Source organism: Pseudochaenichthys georgianus, chromosome 5 (assembly GCF_902827115.2).
Source record: "Pseudochaenichthys georgianus chromosome 5, fPseGeo1.2, whole genome shotgun sequence".
In the NCBI taxonomy this organism is placed as follows: domain Eukaryota; kingdom Metazoa; phylum Chordata; class Actinopteri; order Perciformes; family Channichthyidae; genus Pseudochaenichthys; species Pseudochaenichthys georgianus.
The window spans coordinates 2,750,988-2,767,085 of NC_047507.1; the positions used below are offsets into that span (position 1 = coordinate 2,750,988).

Below are 16,098 nucleotides of genomic sequence, written 5' to 3' on the forward strand. Positions count from 1 at the left end.
ACCTCCAGGGATGTACACAGTTTAATACTGGCAACTTCTTATTATGGGAAATACGAAAACGTCTTTTAAAACTACAACTCCCAGTAGAGACGTGCCATAGAACATGTTGCGAAACACAATAGCCAGCATGTGTAGTCTGCCGTGGTTCCATCCCATTTCAAGTGCTGTTCGACGCTCTGCACACTCTCCAATCACAGAGCTTGAGGACTATCACGGGGTTTGTCAAGCGAAGCGGAGAATACTCCGGGTGTAATATTCTGTAAAGCAAATGAGCTGCTCCGACCCTCGGTCCTGACGGACTCCAACTTGTGTTTATTAATCAACCAAATAAATAAACACAAGGATAATGATGTGTTATTGTTGAGTAAATGGAGAATTGCACAGGGGAAAATAACGTAGGCTATCTATGCCACAATTTTAGATGCAGATTTTACATTTGCGCTGTGGACCAACACTATACGTTGACGGGGAAGGGGGTAGCAATAAAGATAACACCATTAAACAGTTACACAACATAACAGAAATAATATCGATAGCAGCGTCCCTAGCAACAAGTAACAAGTAGTTAATAATAATAAAAGACATTAAGAAAAAGGCATTTTAAACAGTCATTAAAAAGCAACACAATCTACCTGCATTACTCTAAACGTGTAATAACGTGCTTTAACCAGTAGGTGGTTTGGGTTAAAAGGCTGTCAAGTTTACAGTGTTAACAAAATAAAATATACTGCTGTTTCTGGTTTAGTTTACGACGGATATATTTAGTTATTGTTTTGATATTTGTAACACAAAAGCGATGGAAAAACCCCACAGCAACACAGAAAAGATGGTCTTAACATGACCCAGTCGTCTAGTAGTTAATAAAAAACAATAATATCAAAACAAAATATTACTACTAACTTTATTGTGAAATTCAAATTGAACGGTAAATGAATAGTTTCCGGTCTATTCTGAGCCCGATCTCTGTAGATCAGTGCTTCTCAAAGTGTGGTCCGCGGACCACTGGTGGTCCGTGAGTGCCCCCTAGTGGTCCGTGAGTATATTGGTAAAATTTCACATTTGAAATAAATAAATAAATTTAAGTTTTCCGCACTCTCGCGGGAATATCTCCGCAATGGAGCGAGCTGAAGTTTCACTTTCGATTGCATGATATAGCCCAGCACAACATCTTCATCACACATGTGGCCACTTGTTTGTACCATTTTCAGGCGATTTGTAAAAAACGATGTGTGTTTGGATATTTGTGGAGTTAGGTGATCCGCGAGTATTTTTCTATTGGTTAAGTGGTCCTTGGTATGAAAAAGTTTGAGAAACACTGCTGTAGATAAATACAAATAAAGAACTACGAAAGATGTGTAATATATTTAATGCAGCCGAACCATTTATTACAATGCATTCATGTGATGACTTTCAAAGAGTAAAGAGAACTAATCAAACAGAGCACATGGTGTAGTCCTAAACGATAGCTGGGGATTCTGGGTAGTGTAGTGTCTTCTGCCAACCTTTCCTCCGAAAAAATATTTGTTTCTACGAATCGAAGGGGAAAAATACAAAAGCATTGCACACAATTCAAACCAATCAATGTTGTGTAATGAACAAGGATAATCTGGTGTTTTTAGTCGATGAGTAGTGCAGATATCACTGAGACATCAATCGACAGTAAGAGGAATACTTACTTCCGGGTGTACAATTCTCCGTTATCCAATGGGAATGGACGCTCACATTGCCTTTAAGGGCAGCCGACACAAACGAATGCCGTGCTTCCATGAGCGTCAAATCCCGACGCAGATGGGAATACATTGAAATCAGTTGAAAGCTATTTGCGTCCCTTTATGACGCTGAAGGAGCCGAGGAGCGTCACAACTGCACGCTACGGGACCCTGACCAAACGTCGCTCCTGGACGCTTAGGGAGTGAGTGTGTGTTGTACAAATGCATTTTAGTAAAGAAATCAGCTGGGGAAGTTTGATGGTAATACGTCTTGAGCCATAAATCTACACTTCAGAAGCACAGCAAACTTTCCAAATGTGTTACTGAGTATATCAGACCGAGGGTTTCATTCAGATTTTATTCATAGCCAGATGTGTGTAGCATCTTATCATATCAACTCGGAAAGAAATGTATTTTTTTATGAATAAAGAAATGTCCCTCCCAACAACAATATTGAACTTGATTTCATACGTTCAGATTACTGTAAGAAATTCTAGTAAATTAGCATACATTTAATAAGATAATGCGTCATCTGCATATTTAAACTTAAAAAAAAAACATGAATAAAATAATTATCTTAAATATCCATAATTTATTTGTCTTCCGCCTCATTCCGATGTACTGCCTCCCCATACACAACTCACATATTGAATACAGTTTCTTCTATGTAATCATAACCAACAGGTGTTCACTGTTACAGTGTAACAACTCAGCGTGATCAATACAATACACTAGAAATGATTGAATTTAAAATCAAGTCCCATTCAGTGTTCATTGCTTTAGTGCAAATTGTGTTACAGTACATTTTAACCACACATTACTCATTTGTTGTGAGTTTCTGCTAATGTTATTTAAGTAAATACAAATATTGCAGTCTTGTCATTAAACTTAATTAAAATACAATGTTCAAATCACACTTTTTACAAATGCAATCACAAAGATAAACACACGAAACGAGGGATGCACGATATACATGAGCAGATAATACAAAATCAATATTACTGTGAACGAGCCAGATTGCTTTCATTATCTTAACAAGCGTTGGTAATTAAAGTTCCCCTATCATACTGTTTTTCATCAATATATTATAGCTCTCAGATATATACAGAACCTGTCTCTGAAGTGATTGGCTCCAAACAGATCATTGCAGCATTACCCATAATCCCCTCTGTTTCAGCCCTGTTTCCAAAGTGCTGATTCTCTGTCTGTTACTTCAGATGAAAATAAGGAGCCCCTCCCCACGCCCCTCTGAGAGACATTTGGTTACAAAGAACTCAATGGTGCTCTAGGAGGAGATCCAGGTGATAAGGGGGGGGGGGTTACCTTGGTTGCTGATTGGCTAATGGCTACACAAGACAAGACATCGTTATGACATCATCAAGTGGCCAAAATCTGATCAGCTCATTTTCAGACAGGTTTTTATAGAAATGGATCAAAAAGAGAGAGAATCTTTGTTCCTGAAACTTTCAGAGTCTCTTTCCACAGAGGGGACACATGTTGATGTAGAAGAGACATGGAGAAGAGGGGACACATGCTGATGTAGAAGAGACATGAAGAAGAGGGGACACATGTTGATGTAGAAGAGACATGAAGAAGAGGGGACACATGTTGATGTAGAAGAGACATGAAGAAGAGGGGACACGTGTTGATGTAGAAGAGACATGAAGAAGAGGGGACACATGTTGATGTAGAAGAGACATGAAGAAGAGGGGACACATGTTGATGTAGAAGAGACATGAAGAAGAGGGGACACATGTTGATGGAGAAGAGACATGAAGAAGAGGGGACACATGTTGATGTAGAAGAGACGTGAAGAAGAGGGGACACATGTTGATGTAGAAGAGACATGAAGAAGAGGGGACACATGTTGATGGAGAAGAGACGTGAAGAAGAGGGGACACATGTTGATGTAGAAGAGACATGAAGAAGAGGGGACACATGTTGATGTAGAAGAGACATGAAGAAGAGGGGACACATGTTGATGTGGAAGAGACATGAAGAAGTAGACTTTGCATAATAGGTGACCTTTAATACCTTTTAAGTCTGCTAATATTCGCTAGCAGACAGTTGTTAAGGATGTTGCCTGAGGGACTACAGTATGTGCAGTCATATCAATCCGCAGAAAGAAGTCCGGTCAATTTAATGTCAGCTGTGGACAACAAACATTAGTTTACTCACAGTGGAATACTTTGTGAATACACATCTTTATATTCGTGGAGGGGGCGTGGGCACTGCTGTGGCTGTCTCTCAGCCTAGGATGGATATTTGTATACATTTCTCACGGTTGATTGTAATCCTATGATATATTACTTTAAAGGTGTCTTCTGTGCTGTATTTGGGTTTGTTAGCCCCATAGGGCAACCTACGGGGGGCGATAAACTGTCCTCAGTTAAGAAAACAAAAACAGAACAAGAGAAGAGACTGGTTTTAAACTCGCTATGTACATTTTACACTTATATTTAATTAAAATGCCATTCCTCACACACTTAATGTATACAATATCCTGCTTTATATTGTGCTTACTGCAAATTGGTATTTCAACATGTATATTTTCAACTTTTTTATTGCCGTTTTATTTCTATTTTGGGACGTTTACATTTCTTATCTTAATTTCTCTTACGTGCAATGCCTTGTTTTTGTGTTTCAAGCACTTCCCAAATCGGGTTCAATAAACTATTTCTAATCTTATCTTATAAGAAATTAAAAAACAGCGCGCTAGACGTCAGAGAAATCTGCAGAAGAAGACAGACAGGAAGTCTCTCCCTTGATCTTCCTTAGCAACGGTCATCATTTTGCCTAGCAGCGGTGTTATATCGAGTATTAACAACCTCTGACACGTCCAATTGGCCAATCAGAGTCGAGTATCCAACTAAGCCGTGTAACAATACAAAGTAACTGAATCAGGACTTGTTAGATATGGTTATGTCAGAGCTTTCTAATCTTAAATCACTCGTCTTTGCTCTCTACATCTTAGCCTTTCTAACCCTCTCTGTGTGCATTCACTACACTTCATGCTCTTCTTTAAGGATGTGAAATAAAGTCACCAGTCATGAGAAAACAGGTTATCATTAGTATTGGCTGAAGACGATCGTGCATCCCTTCACAAAACCAAACATGAAATGCATATTATTCCGTCAAACAGGTCTTCTGTGTATTTTCTGTCTACAACACTAGACATACAGGCTACACAATAGTTGCAGTGGCTCAGTCAGTAGGGGCTGTGAGCCGTAGGGTCGCCGGTTCAAGTCCCCGACCAGACCTACATATGGAGTGTGGACTGCTACTTGGAGAGGTCCCAGTTCACCTCCTGCCCTGCCGTGGTGCCCTTGAGCAAGGCACCGGACAACCTCGTTCACTCCGGGTGCTGTACACTAGCTGCCCACTGCTCCTAGTACTAGACTCCTGGCGCTGGATGGGTTAAGAGCGGAGAACAAATGTCACTGTGTGTGCTGTGTATGTGTGGCCATTACAGAGGGGTTCCTCCCTCCTAATCCTATTCTATAGCTCCTCCTCCATGTATGCACTGCAACGTACATCGCACAAGTAATCAAAGTATCCGGAAACAACTCGTTTAAAGAAAGAGCCAGCTCCTCCATTGTGCATGTGTTTGATCCAGCAGCGGCCAGCAGGGGGCGATGTCGCCTCTCATATTACCGACCCTCCCTCCATGTCTCTCTCCGTGCTTCCCATGCGACCAAAGACAGTCTGATGGCTGGTGTCCATTACGGAAGGCTACAGATACTCTTCTTCCTTTACATACAGGATCTCATGGGCTGAGCTGGGAACCTGCACGCGAGACAGAGAGATCATTCAGAGGTTTAGGGAGCACGGATCACATGTGTGTCATTCAAAAAAGGTAGCTGTAGATGTAATCAGATTATATATTTAAATGGGGTTTACTAGCAGGATTACAGTCTGAGTAAAAACGATGTTATCTCTTCTCTGTGAGCTGTACTGTTCTGTAGGATAATACTTTCAGTGTGAATACTTCTACTGCCTGAATCTGCTTTATAGTTTCCACTTTCTTTGCTTCTTTTGTTCTGTTTCTAATTCAGCAGGTGAATCTATATGTTCATAAAATAGTGTGTGTGAGCTTAAAGGTGGGGTAGGTACATTTGAGAAACCGGCTCGAGATCGCTAGAATTTGAAAATACACAACCGGAGAAAATCTGCTACTTCCTCACAGAGCCCCTCCTCCAACACACACGAACGCGCACATGACCAATGAGGGCACGCGATAAGTTTGTGCCCCGATGGAAGGCTGACAGGCAGGTAGGCCATCCAGTCCGTTTAGCCGGGCCGTACTTTTTACAGTATTACGGCTTCTACAGATGACATTTTTTTGTGGATTTGTTGTCAAAGCACTTCAGATATTCATTGCTATCGGGATGTTAAGAGCATTCCATGGAATATAACAAAAAGTGTATCTCGAGCCGGTTTCTGAAACTTACCTACCCCACCTTTAACTGTGTGTGTTTACGGAGCCCTGGGGGGTATACTGCGAAGCAGGATTTTTGCTTAGCCGGCTAAATTCAGGGAAAACTCCGGCTTTCCGGTCATCCGAAGCTGGTTCTCTTTTTAGCAGGCTAGATCTCCATGGTAATATATGCTAAGCAGCTAACCTGGTCGGGACCAGGTTAGGTTGCAGGCTAAGAGCTCAACTCAGTGAAAGCACCGCCTGCTGACCAATCAGAGCTCAGGGTGCGGAGTTTAAAGCGATCAAGTCATATTACAGGAGAAAGGAAATACAGAAAAGCTGCCGTTGCAGGAAAGACGGCCGGCAAAAATCACCGACTGTGTGAACGTGAACATGAATAGAATATCACCTCCATCTTCAGAGCAATCTGACTATTATAACATTAGCGTTAAGAAAGCACTTAAATATCGGCCACAACATCAGTAACCGGATCAGAGTACATTAAGTACAGTCCGCGGCATATCACTTCATAATGTATCATATCTCCTGATCTGAGTCAGCTGAGCCGTGTCTGGCCGTGCAACACTCACAGCGTCACATACTGTATGCAGAAGTATTATTTTAAGCAACACATAAGTTGACGAAACACTCGAGACAAATGTAATTGAAGTCAGATCGTGTTTTAGAGGAGGCAGTGATATCATAAACCTGTTAATGAATGCATTCAAACACTTGTTCTGTTCCCAGCTGTATTCACCTTGCAGGTGCAGCTATGAGGCTCTGATCCTGGATCAAGTGTTTAAGTCATGGATGTTTAAAGTTTAACTTCTTCATTTTTGACTAATATTAAAGTGCACTTTTCATTCAGGAAGTATGACGCTGCGCTGTCAGTGCGCTTCTCCATGTTTGTGATTGGTCGAATGCTCCAGATACCACCCCTTTCATGTGAACGCGCACCTAACTAGATAGGACACGGCTGGCTTGAGCGATCCACTTGATAACCAGCGTCGTAGTACAGTTTAGCGAGAGCGCGTATGTTTTGGATTAGGCCAACCGGCTAACTCAAACATATCCAGGCTAGGTTGAACCAGGTTCGCAGTACAGGCCCCTGGAGGGTTCATTGAGAGACAAATAAATAAAACGTGGCCACGCTTTAGTAACTCGTGCGCACGCTTTAGTAACTCGTGCGCACGAGTTACTAAAGCGTGCGCACGAGTTACTAAAGCGTGCGCACGAGTTACTAAAGCGTGGCATCATTTATTTAAATTGAGGGATTCCTGTCCGTGACTCACAGAATCTGCTGCGGCCCACAGCTGTTTTATAGAAGGAAAACATCCTTCACTTTATGAAATCTCTGTGGCACCAGTGGCCTGTACTACGAAGCAGGATTTGCTATTTACAGTTACACTATTCATTCATGAAGTATGACGCTGCGCTGTCAGCACGCGTCTCCATGTTTGTGATTGGTCAAATGTTGGTAACCCCGTCCCTTTCACGTGAACGCGCTCTCAGCCGGACAGAGAAACCCTGGTTGATTCGCTGAGTTAACCAGCTTCGTAGGACCGCTTAGCGACATCGCGTTTGTTAGGGTTAGTTAAGCCGGGTAAATCAAACATATGCAGGGTCTGTTGAACTGGCTTCGTCTACAGGGAGGCAGTAACGTGTACCTCAGCAGAATCTGAGAAGAGCAGCACCAGCTGCAAAGAGCGGTGCCTTTTACTGTTTACTTCACTGCGTTGCCCTTCATTAGAACCGCTGGATAGAGATCGAGGCTGCTACGTTTAACCACACACACCTCTACACACATCGAACTACCAGAGTATTCCCCCTCGTTTTATGAAGGATATGTCCTGTCACCGGGGCGCATGCGTGCGCACGAGTTACTAAAGCGTGGCCACGTTTTATTTATTTTTCTCTCTGTGAACCCTCCAGGGCTCCGTATGTGTTAAACTGAAACGGAGCATTTTCAACTCAGATTTTAATTCTGCTTTTTAAACCTCAGTATGTGCTCATGTTTCAGTGCTGGAGTGTCGGCTGCATGAGAGGCAGGGTTTCCTTTTAAATAATGACATTTTTGATCCTAAATATCTCGGTTTCTTCTTTTCTAAGGTCACATTGTTCTGTTGACTTATATAATACACTATATATATTTGTTATATAATATTACATTGGCTCTTCTTTTTCAGGGGTGAGCTTTAATCGAAATGTAACTCCCGTTCTTCCTGTGTCGTCTGGAGAGGAGCGGGTCATAGGTCAGACGTGGCCGCTCTGACCCGTGCAGTCTAATAAAGCAAAACAACAGGATCCAAGTCCAGCGAGCCGTCTGCAGTTCATCTGAAGACCTTCAGACTCCTGGTGTACTTGTCTAAGTAAGTGTGGCTGTAGGTGTGTGTATGTTGTAGCAATGAATTAAGAACAGCGTCATATAAATGCCTGATACATTACATTTGAGCAGCACTGATAATTCAACTTATATTGATAATCCCCAACTAGTTTGATTCGCCTTCAAAGTGATGTATTTTTGCCATAATGGCAGTTTTTTTTCATTGCATTTGACGTTGAGTTAATCCAAAAGCAAAGTTACATTCTTTTTATATTTGGACACTTGGATTGTAACACAGTAACCCTCCTAACCCTGCTCACAGCCGTGGACTGACACACTGAGCAGGAGCACCTGTCGTCGTTGGTGATGGATATCTCTGAGTCAGTATGAACTGGTAATGTGTGAGTAACTGTTTAACATCTGGTAGTAAAGGTATATACCTGGTTGACGCCCCCCACCACCAGCAGGCGGTCCCTGATGACGATGGAGGAGGTGGAGCATCGGGGGGAGTTCATGGGAGACAACCTCTCCCACTTCTTCTTCTGAGGGTGGAAGGCCTCCACTGTGTCCAGGGCCGAGGGCTCGTGACCTGCACACACACACACACACACACACACACACACACACACACACACACACACACACACACACACACACACACACACACACACACACACACACACACACACACACACACACACACACACACACACACACACCACACACACACACACACACACCACACACACACACACACACACACACACACACACACACACACACACACACACACACACACACACACACACACACACACACACACACACACACACACACACACACACACACACCATTCTAATTGAGGTTGCCGTTCTCAAGATCAAATGGGAAAAAGCAGCCTTTTAAAAGTGCAACATTGGAGGTGTCCTTGCCGGTTGAAGTCAGCATTGACCCGTTCACACACACTGTAACACGGACACACATTCACACACACCTTTGGGTTAGGCATCTTTCCCTAGCACACATCAACATGTTGTCTTCAGTGGGGATCAACCTCTCTTGTAAATGTACGACTTTGACCTTGGTAATTCTTTTTTTCCAGACAGACGTCACATTCCACACTTCCCCCGGCTCCTTAGATTGTCCCTTATAGGCTGTGGTAGTTCACTGACTGGGATATCGGGTATTTCTCAGGTGTCTCTTTCAAAGGAGATCTTACAACAAAAAGGCATCCGTTTTTATTTAATGCTGAAACCTATTATTGGGCTATATAAATAAACATTGATTGATTGATTGATACCTTCCCGCTGGACTCAGATGTTGCATTTGTTATCACATACATGTACTCACATAAACACTCGTTAAGATTAGACGAGATTGAACTAGATTATATAAACTTTATTGATCCCAAGTTGGAAAATTGTTTATTTGGGATTTGTTGTGATCTTACATTAACCTTCCTGTTGTCCCGGGGTCAAATTTGACCAATTCCTGCATGTGTCGGAATAAAGGGTTATTTCATATAATTGCCCCACAAATACTTCGGTATCCTACTGCCTACTTAGTACGGTCATTTATTTCATATAATGATGTGTTTTGTTTAAATGTATACAGCATCTGGTGTCATGTTGTGCTGCCATTAAAGAAATTAAAATGGTTTCAAAACAGCATTCTGACTACATCTTGTACTATACCAGACGAGTCATCAAGACATGTTCATAACATTCCCTTTTTTGGCTTTAATTACCCTAAACATGTAGGTTTGGTCATCTTAATAAACCGTCAAAGTGTCTCTCACCCAGTCCTCCTGCCACCACCATGCGTCCTCGCAGGAAAGCAGAAGCAAAGTCAGCTCTCTTCGTCTTCATCGCCACCGTCTCCTCCGACTTCAACCAGCAGCCTGCGGAGGATCACACACCACAGCTGAAACGAGCAGGAGTGTGTGAGCTGCTGTGTGTATAGTGTGTGTGTGTGTGTAGTATGTATCATTAAGTCTCATTAAGTATGTAAACGTCCTTCTTTTATGTCCTGCAGTTTGAATGAACCAGTCCTAACGTAAACTAGGGCTCGTTCCCGGCTGCATCACGCCTTAATACAAAAGACTGGCCACCTTCTGTTCTCGTGCACTCCACTTGACCACTTGGTCAGGCATGTTACCTGTCTTATGTCCCCTTTGTTATCTGCTCTCATCGGTATACAGTCATTGCTTGTCTGTGTCAGATTCTGGCTGCATCAGTGGTACAGGACAGATAAGTCCACCACTTTGGTCTGAGCTTGTGTATTTGATCTTTTCTTACCAGAAGGTGAGTAAGTGTGGAATTTCCACCACATGTACGAGCTCATAAAGTTAGCGAGGTCAGAGGAACTGTGGAGCTGAGCTTGTTTTCAGAGAGAAATGAACACACAGGCCAGCTGCAGCTAGGACACCACGCACACACACACACGCACACACACACACACCCCTGGCAAGGGCACAGGAAGGTTACACCTAACACTGAGCAGCAGCAGGCAGAGGGGGGGCAGGCAGGAGTTGGAGTTCGGGTCAGAATATTACAAGACTAATGTTGGCTCGCGAGTGAACTTTAATCTAAATGTTACTGTAGTGCGTCCCGTGTCGTCTGGAGAGGAGCGGGTCATAGGTCAAACGTGGCCGCTCTGACCCGTGAAGTCTAATAAAGCAAAACAACAGAATCCAAGTCCAGCGAGCCGTCTGCAGTTCATCTGAAGACCTTCAGAGACTCCTGGTGTACTTGGTAATGATCAGACTGTGAGTGTAGTTGTGTGTAAGTTGTTGTGTTGATTTAAGCACAGTGTCATATAAATGCCTGATACATTTGAGCAGCAATGGCTATTCGATTTATATTAATAATTGCCAACTATTTTGATTCATCTTCAAAGGGATGTATTTTACACAAATGGCCCAAAATGCAGTTTTTAGCTTCTCAAACTATTTTAAAATGTTCTTTGCTTTCTATAATATTAAACTGACTGCTAACCAAAGTGATTGTTGGTCGCAGCCTAAAATTAATGATTCCCCTTATGGGGTCCTCCAATTTGTCCCCATAAGGGAGGCGAGTCCCCACACATGACTATGTAAACAGATGTAGGTCCCCACAAGTATAGTAATGCTAGTACACACACACACACACACACACTAAAAAAGATAGTAGAAATTCTTAGTGTCAGTGACGGCTTTTGGTTTCAGTGTGCTGGTATTGTTATATAACAACGCCACATGTGGTTTTTGTAATTGTTATAGTATTTCAAGGTATCAGATTGCGTTTCCATCTTTGTTCTATACTTTGACTGGAAAGAGGATAGCAGGAATTCACCCGGTGCTCAACGTTCACAGCTGCTCACTGACCAACCCTTTCTAATACTTTAAGACTTGTCATTAGTTTGAATCGCCAAGACAAGAAAGATCCAGCAAAATAAGTTGCACCAAAACATTGTCTGATCCCCCAGCAGCTGATAACAGCCAATAAGGAAGCTCCACTGCTGGGAATTGAACCACACAGGTGCAGTGGAGAGCAGGTGCCTCTTCTTATTAAAACAGCTACTGGCAGTTTTAATACCAAAATATCCAAAGCCAAAAAATCAGTCAAGTCGCAGGTGTGGAAGACATTTCAATTTAAATGCTATCTCTCTAATTACCTGACGCGTATGCCCCACATGAAAGACGGTTCTCCAAAGACCTTAGCGGTCAGAGTGAAGGTGACATTTCCCTTTATATCCAGAGCTGAAGCAACCGAGGTGATACAAGGGAAATTGAGAGAGATATAGTCGTTCTCTTTCCCGAGCAGACTCTGCAGAGGTTTTTTTTACTTCTAGCTTTTGTTGCTGCCAAGTGTTGTTTATCTGAAGTGAGACCGGAGAAAACCATGACACGAGAAGAAAGATAACTTAATTAGGGAGCGAGGGAGAGAGAGGGAACACGAAAGAGAAAAGAGGAGAGAGAAAAAGCACAGAAATGTCTCTCGTTCTCTTCCTCTCCTTGTTATTCATCCTCCTCATGTATTTCCAATCCTTTTCTTAAACAAAGGCAGAGACAACAAGGTGAAGACAGACACTAGACGGAGAGAGAAGGAAAGGGATTATCAGCCAGACGGTGATTCCTCCAGCAGGGTGGAAATCACGGGTTTTCTTGTCCAGCCTGGTTACACTGCGGATAACAGACCACAGCTGGATGTCCACTCTGCTCTCAACTCTGCAGATGTGAGATGTTAACTTGATTAGAGGAGCTATTTGGTGGTGAAAACCAGAGCTGCACTGATTTCAATGTGTCTGTAGCGTTGTGTTTCCAAATGTAAGAGGTACTGAAAGTTGCCATGCAATGCTTTTTGTGTTAAACGAGTAAAAGGATGTGTATTAACTAGGGCCGGGACTTTAACGCGTTAATTAAGATTAATTAATTACACAAAAATTAACGCATTTTAATCGCACTTATTTTTGCACAGCGGAACGTTTCTCACTGGATGAGTTTCAAGCGTACCGATTATACTGGAGCACCAACTAACGTTCATGACTTCAGCATGGGACTTCAAACAACAACAAACCACGGTGAACAATAGTCAAACATGAACGAACAAGCTGATGAGACCGCTTTGGTCGGCCCCGTGGATGGGACATTTTGTTTTAAAAAACGGACGGGTGGAAGCGTCGATAAGAGCACGGTTGTGTGCAAATCATGCAAAAAGGAATTTGCATATCACCGCAGCACATCAAGCCTAAAGTATCACCTAAATGCAAAGCATGTAGCAGCTAGCGTGGACGTTAGCCCGACTCCGAGTGCAAGGAACCACACCCTGACCCAACCCACACTCAACCAGATGACTGGTTTCAGGGCCAGGATAAGTCAGTCCACGTCTGAGAGAATAACCAGCTCCCTGGCTCACTGGACTGCACTCGACTGTCGACCACTTGGAGTAACATCCATGTGGAAACTGCTTCTCACTGTTCTCAGGTCAAATATGTATATTTGATTAAAAATGCGATTCATTTCGATTAATTAATTACAAAGCCTCTAATTAATTAGATTAATTTTTTTTAATCGAGTCCCGGCTCTAGTATTAACCTGTTAAGCCCCGAGCCGGGTTTTCAGGTCTCGAAAATGACATTCCCAGAACAAATTACTTCACTTCTAAAAGGGGTACAGTAATAATCTTTGTTCTCAAAGCAATGATAAACCTGTGAGTTGGATGTAGACAAGTCAGAATCAATATAGATTTATTTTTAGTTTAAGTAAATTCAGATTGAACATAAATGATTGTGTCCGTCCAAATAAACCATTACTTATAGTGAAAACCACCCTTGAATGATGGGATGGTAGACTAAAAGCTTTAGGAATACAAACTATAACATATGATAAGTACCCTGTATCAAGATTGATGCAAAGCAAGTGACTTTTGACCTTTTTAGAGAGGTTTAGCAAAGGAAAACCACTTCTGGGGTCATTTGGGTGGATTTGCCGTGTCTCTGGAACCCATTGGTCGATTTTGGTGATTGACATCTCTTTTGAACCGTCAGAGCCAATAGAATCGAAGGGGAGGTTCCTAAATCCACCTACACGTTACCATTGAGGAGTGAGAGTGATGCGCACGCAGTTTGCCCAAACCGAAAGCTACGCTACGCTCTGAAAACTAGGCTTATTGCCATAAATGGATTCATCTTCCTATTATACACACATGTATAATGTAATGTAATGTAATGTAAACATGTGGTCTACCTATGTTGCAAATGTATTATCTTTTCAATTTACACACGGCATCTATTGCACGTCTGTCCGTCCTGGGAGAGGGATCCCTCCTCTGTTGCTCTCCCTGAGGTTTCTCCCATGTTCCCTTTAAACTGTGGGTTTTCTCCGGAAGTTTTTCCTTGTACGATGTGAGGGTCTAAGGACAGAGGGTCTAAGGACAGAGGGTCTGAGGACAGAGGGTCTAAGGACAGAGGATGTCGTATTGTCATACTGATATTCTGTACACACTGTGATGTCCACTGAGACAAATGTAACATTTGTGATATTGGGCTATATAAATAAAGATTGATTGATTGATTGATTGATTGATAAATATGGTGATGGATTATCAGTAATCATTTCAAAGGGACACAGAGACATTGGATTAACCTTCAGCAGAGCAACATGAATATACATATAGGACATAGAACAAATAAAAACAAATACAAATAATACAAGAGAATGTTTTGAGATGTGCAAGTAAATACAAATACAATATAAATAGTGCAAGAAGAGTCTATATACAAGTACATGGAATATGATATTGATAAATGATTATCTTCAGAGTTTGTCTGACGTTATTGGCTGTTATTTTTATTTGAGATACACTCTCATTTGTGCATTAATGCAGTTAGCCGTGTACAACATTTCTAATCAGCATGCCAGTTTATATATTCTGACCAAGGTCATAGCACTTTTAACAAGTTCTACCGCTAGATTTTCACGTTTCTTATGCCCATTATTTAAAGTACGAAAAAGCATCTGATGGTGAATCAAAACATGTTAATTGCAAAATAGATACGTGGTTGGAGGGTCACCCCTTACCCTGTCCAGCCAGCAAGTATTGAGTATGCATTAGAATAAAGTCAATTATTAAAATGGATGATCTATTAATGATGATTGGATCTAAAGAGATGTTGGATCTACAAAAGAATCCTGCAATCTGATTTCACTTCATACTTAATACTGAAAAAGTGAGATATCATCCATTTGGCAGTGGCGACCCGTCAGGGCCTTCAAGGTGTTCAGAGAATACCCCGGAACACTCGGATAAAACAAACAAAACATCGATTTAATTATATAAATAAAATGTATATAAAATGAATAAATGAGAATGGTATCCGTGTTGTTGATCTGTAATATTACAGTGTTGATTTGTTTGTCCTTCTCGGACCATGCACTACGCATTTCAGTGGTTTTGTGTTAGAAAAGAAAGCAACCAATCAGATCTCGTTCTGGGTCTCTGGGTCGAATATCCTTCAAGGTATTCTACATCCTTGATCGAATGCCCTGGCCGTTGCACTGAATGAGAGCGTACCTTTGGACTGACAGTTTGATCAACCAATCAGATATTGATGTGTAGCCAATGGGCGTGTTCTTTCAGAGTTCTCCTCGGTTCCAGGGTGTTCTAGAAGGCCCGCTCGTTAACTGGCTCGAGTCAGAGGATCTAGACGAATGCGACGAAGCAATTCATGCCGTTTTATTGTTTGTTTTTAACGTTGAAAGGACAAGTGCAACAGGTGGAGATGAAGTTGTTGCGGAATTGTTGTGAGTGCCCTTTTCAAGACGACAATTCAGTGAAAAGACGGACATTATAATGCCGCGGGGGGGGGGGGGCGTCTACAGAAGGTCCAGTTGTGATAGACACAGTTCGTCACTGCTATTTGGTTCCATTTAGCGGCCAATGGAGAATAAACTACAACATGAACGTACGACGTGTGTGCAGGATGGAAGCTGCAGCAGCAGTAATTCCTTTATAAACAGTGCGACGGTCTGGATTTTGCTTTTTAAATTACCGCTGTGTCAACACATCACACTGCAGACTTATCATCGGGTCCTCTGAGAGAGAGCGACTGCGAGCTTTATTCCTATTTACTTTGGAGGGATTACACACGTCTTTGCACCAAGATTTTCT

General features: G+C 42.2%; 1 protein-coding gene across 1 annotated transcript in view; it reads right to left on the reverse strand.

Annotated features, from left to right (window-relative positions):
- Positions 1-1,378: 1,378 nt before the first annotated feature.
- Positions 1,379-16,098, reverse strand: part of klhdc8a (kelch domain containing 8A) — a 28,980-nt gene continuing 14,260 nt past the window's right edge. The window contains exons 4-6 of the mRNA XM_034084139.2: positions 10,248-10,349; positions 8,890-9,038; positions 1,379-5,495 (exon numbers count right to left, since the gene is read on the reverse strand). Coding sequence (XP_033940030.2) covers positions 5,442-5,495; positions 8,890-9,038; positions 10,248-10,349 — 305 coding nt within the window. The 3' untranslated portion in view covers positions 1,379-5,441. The remainder of the gene's footprint in view (positions 5,496-8,889; positions 9,039-10,247; positions 10,350-16,098) is intronic.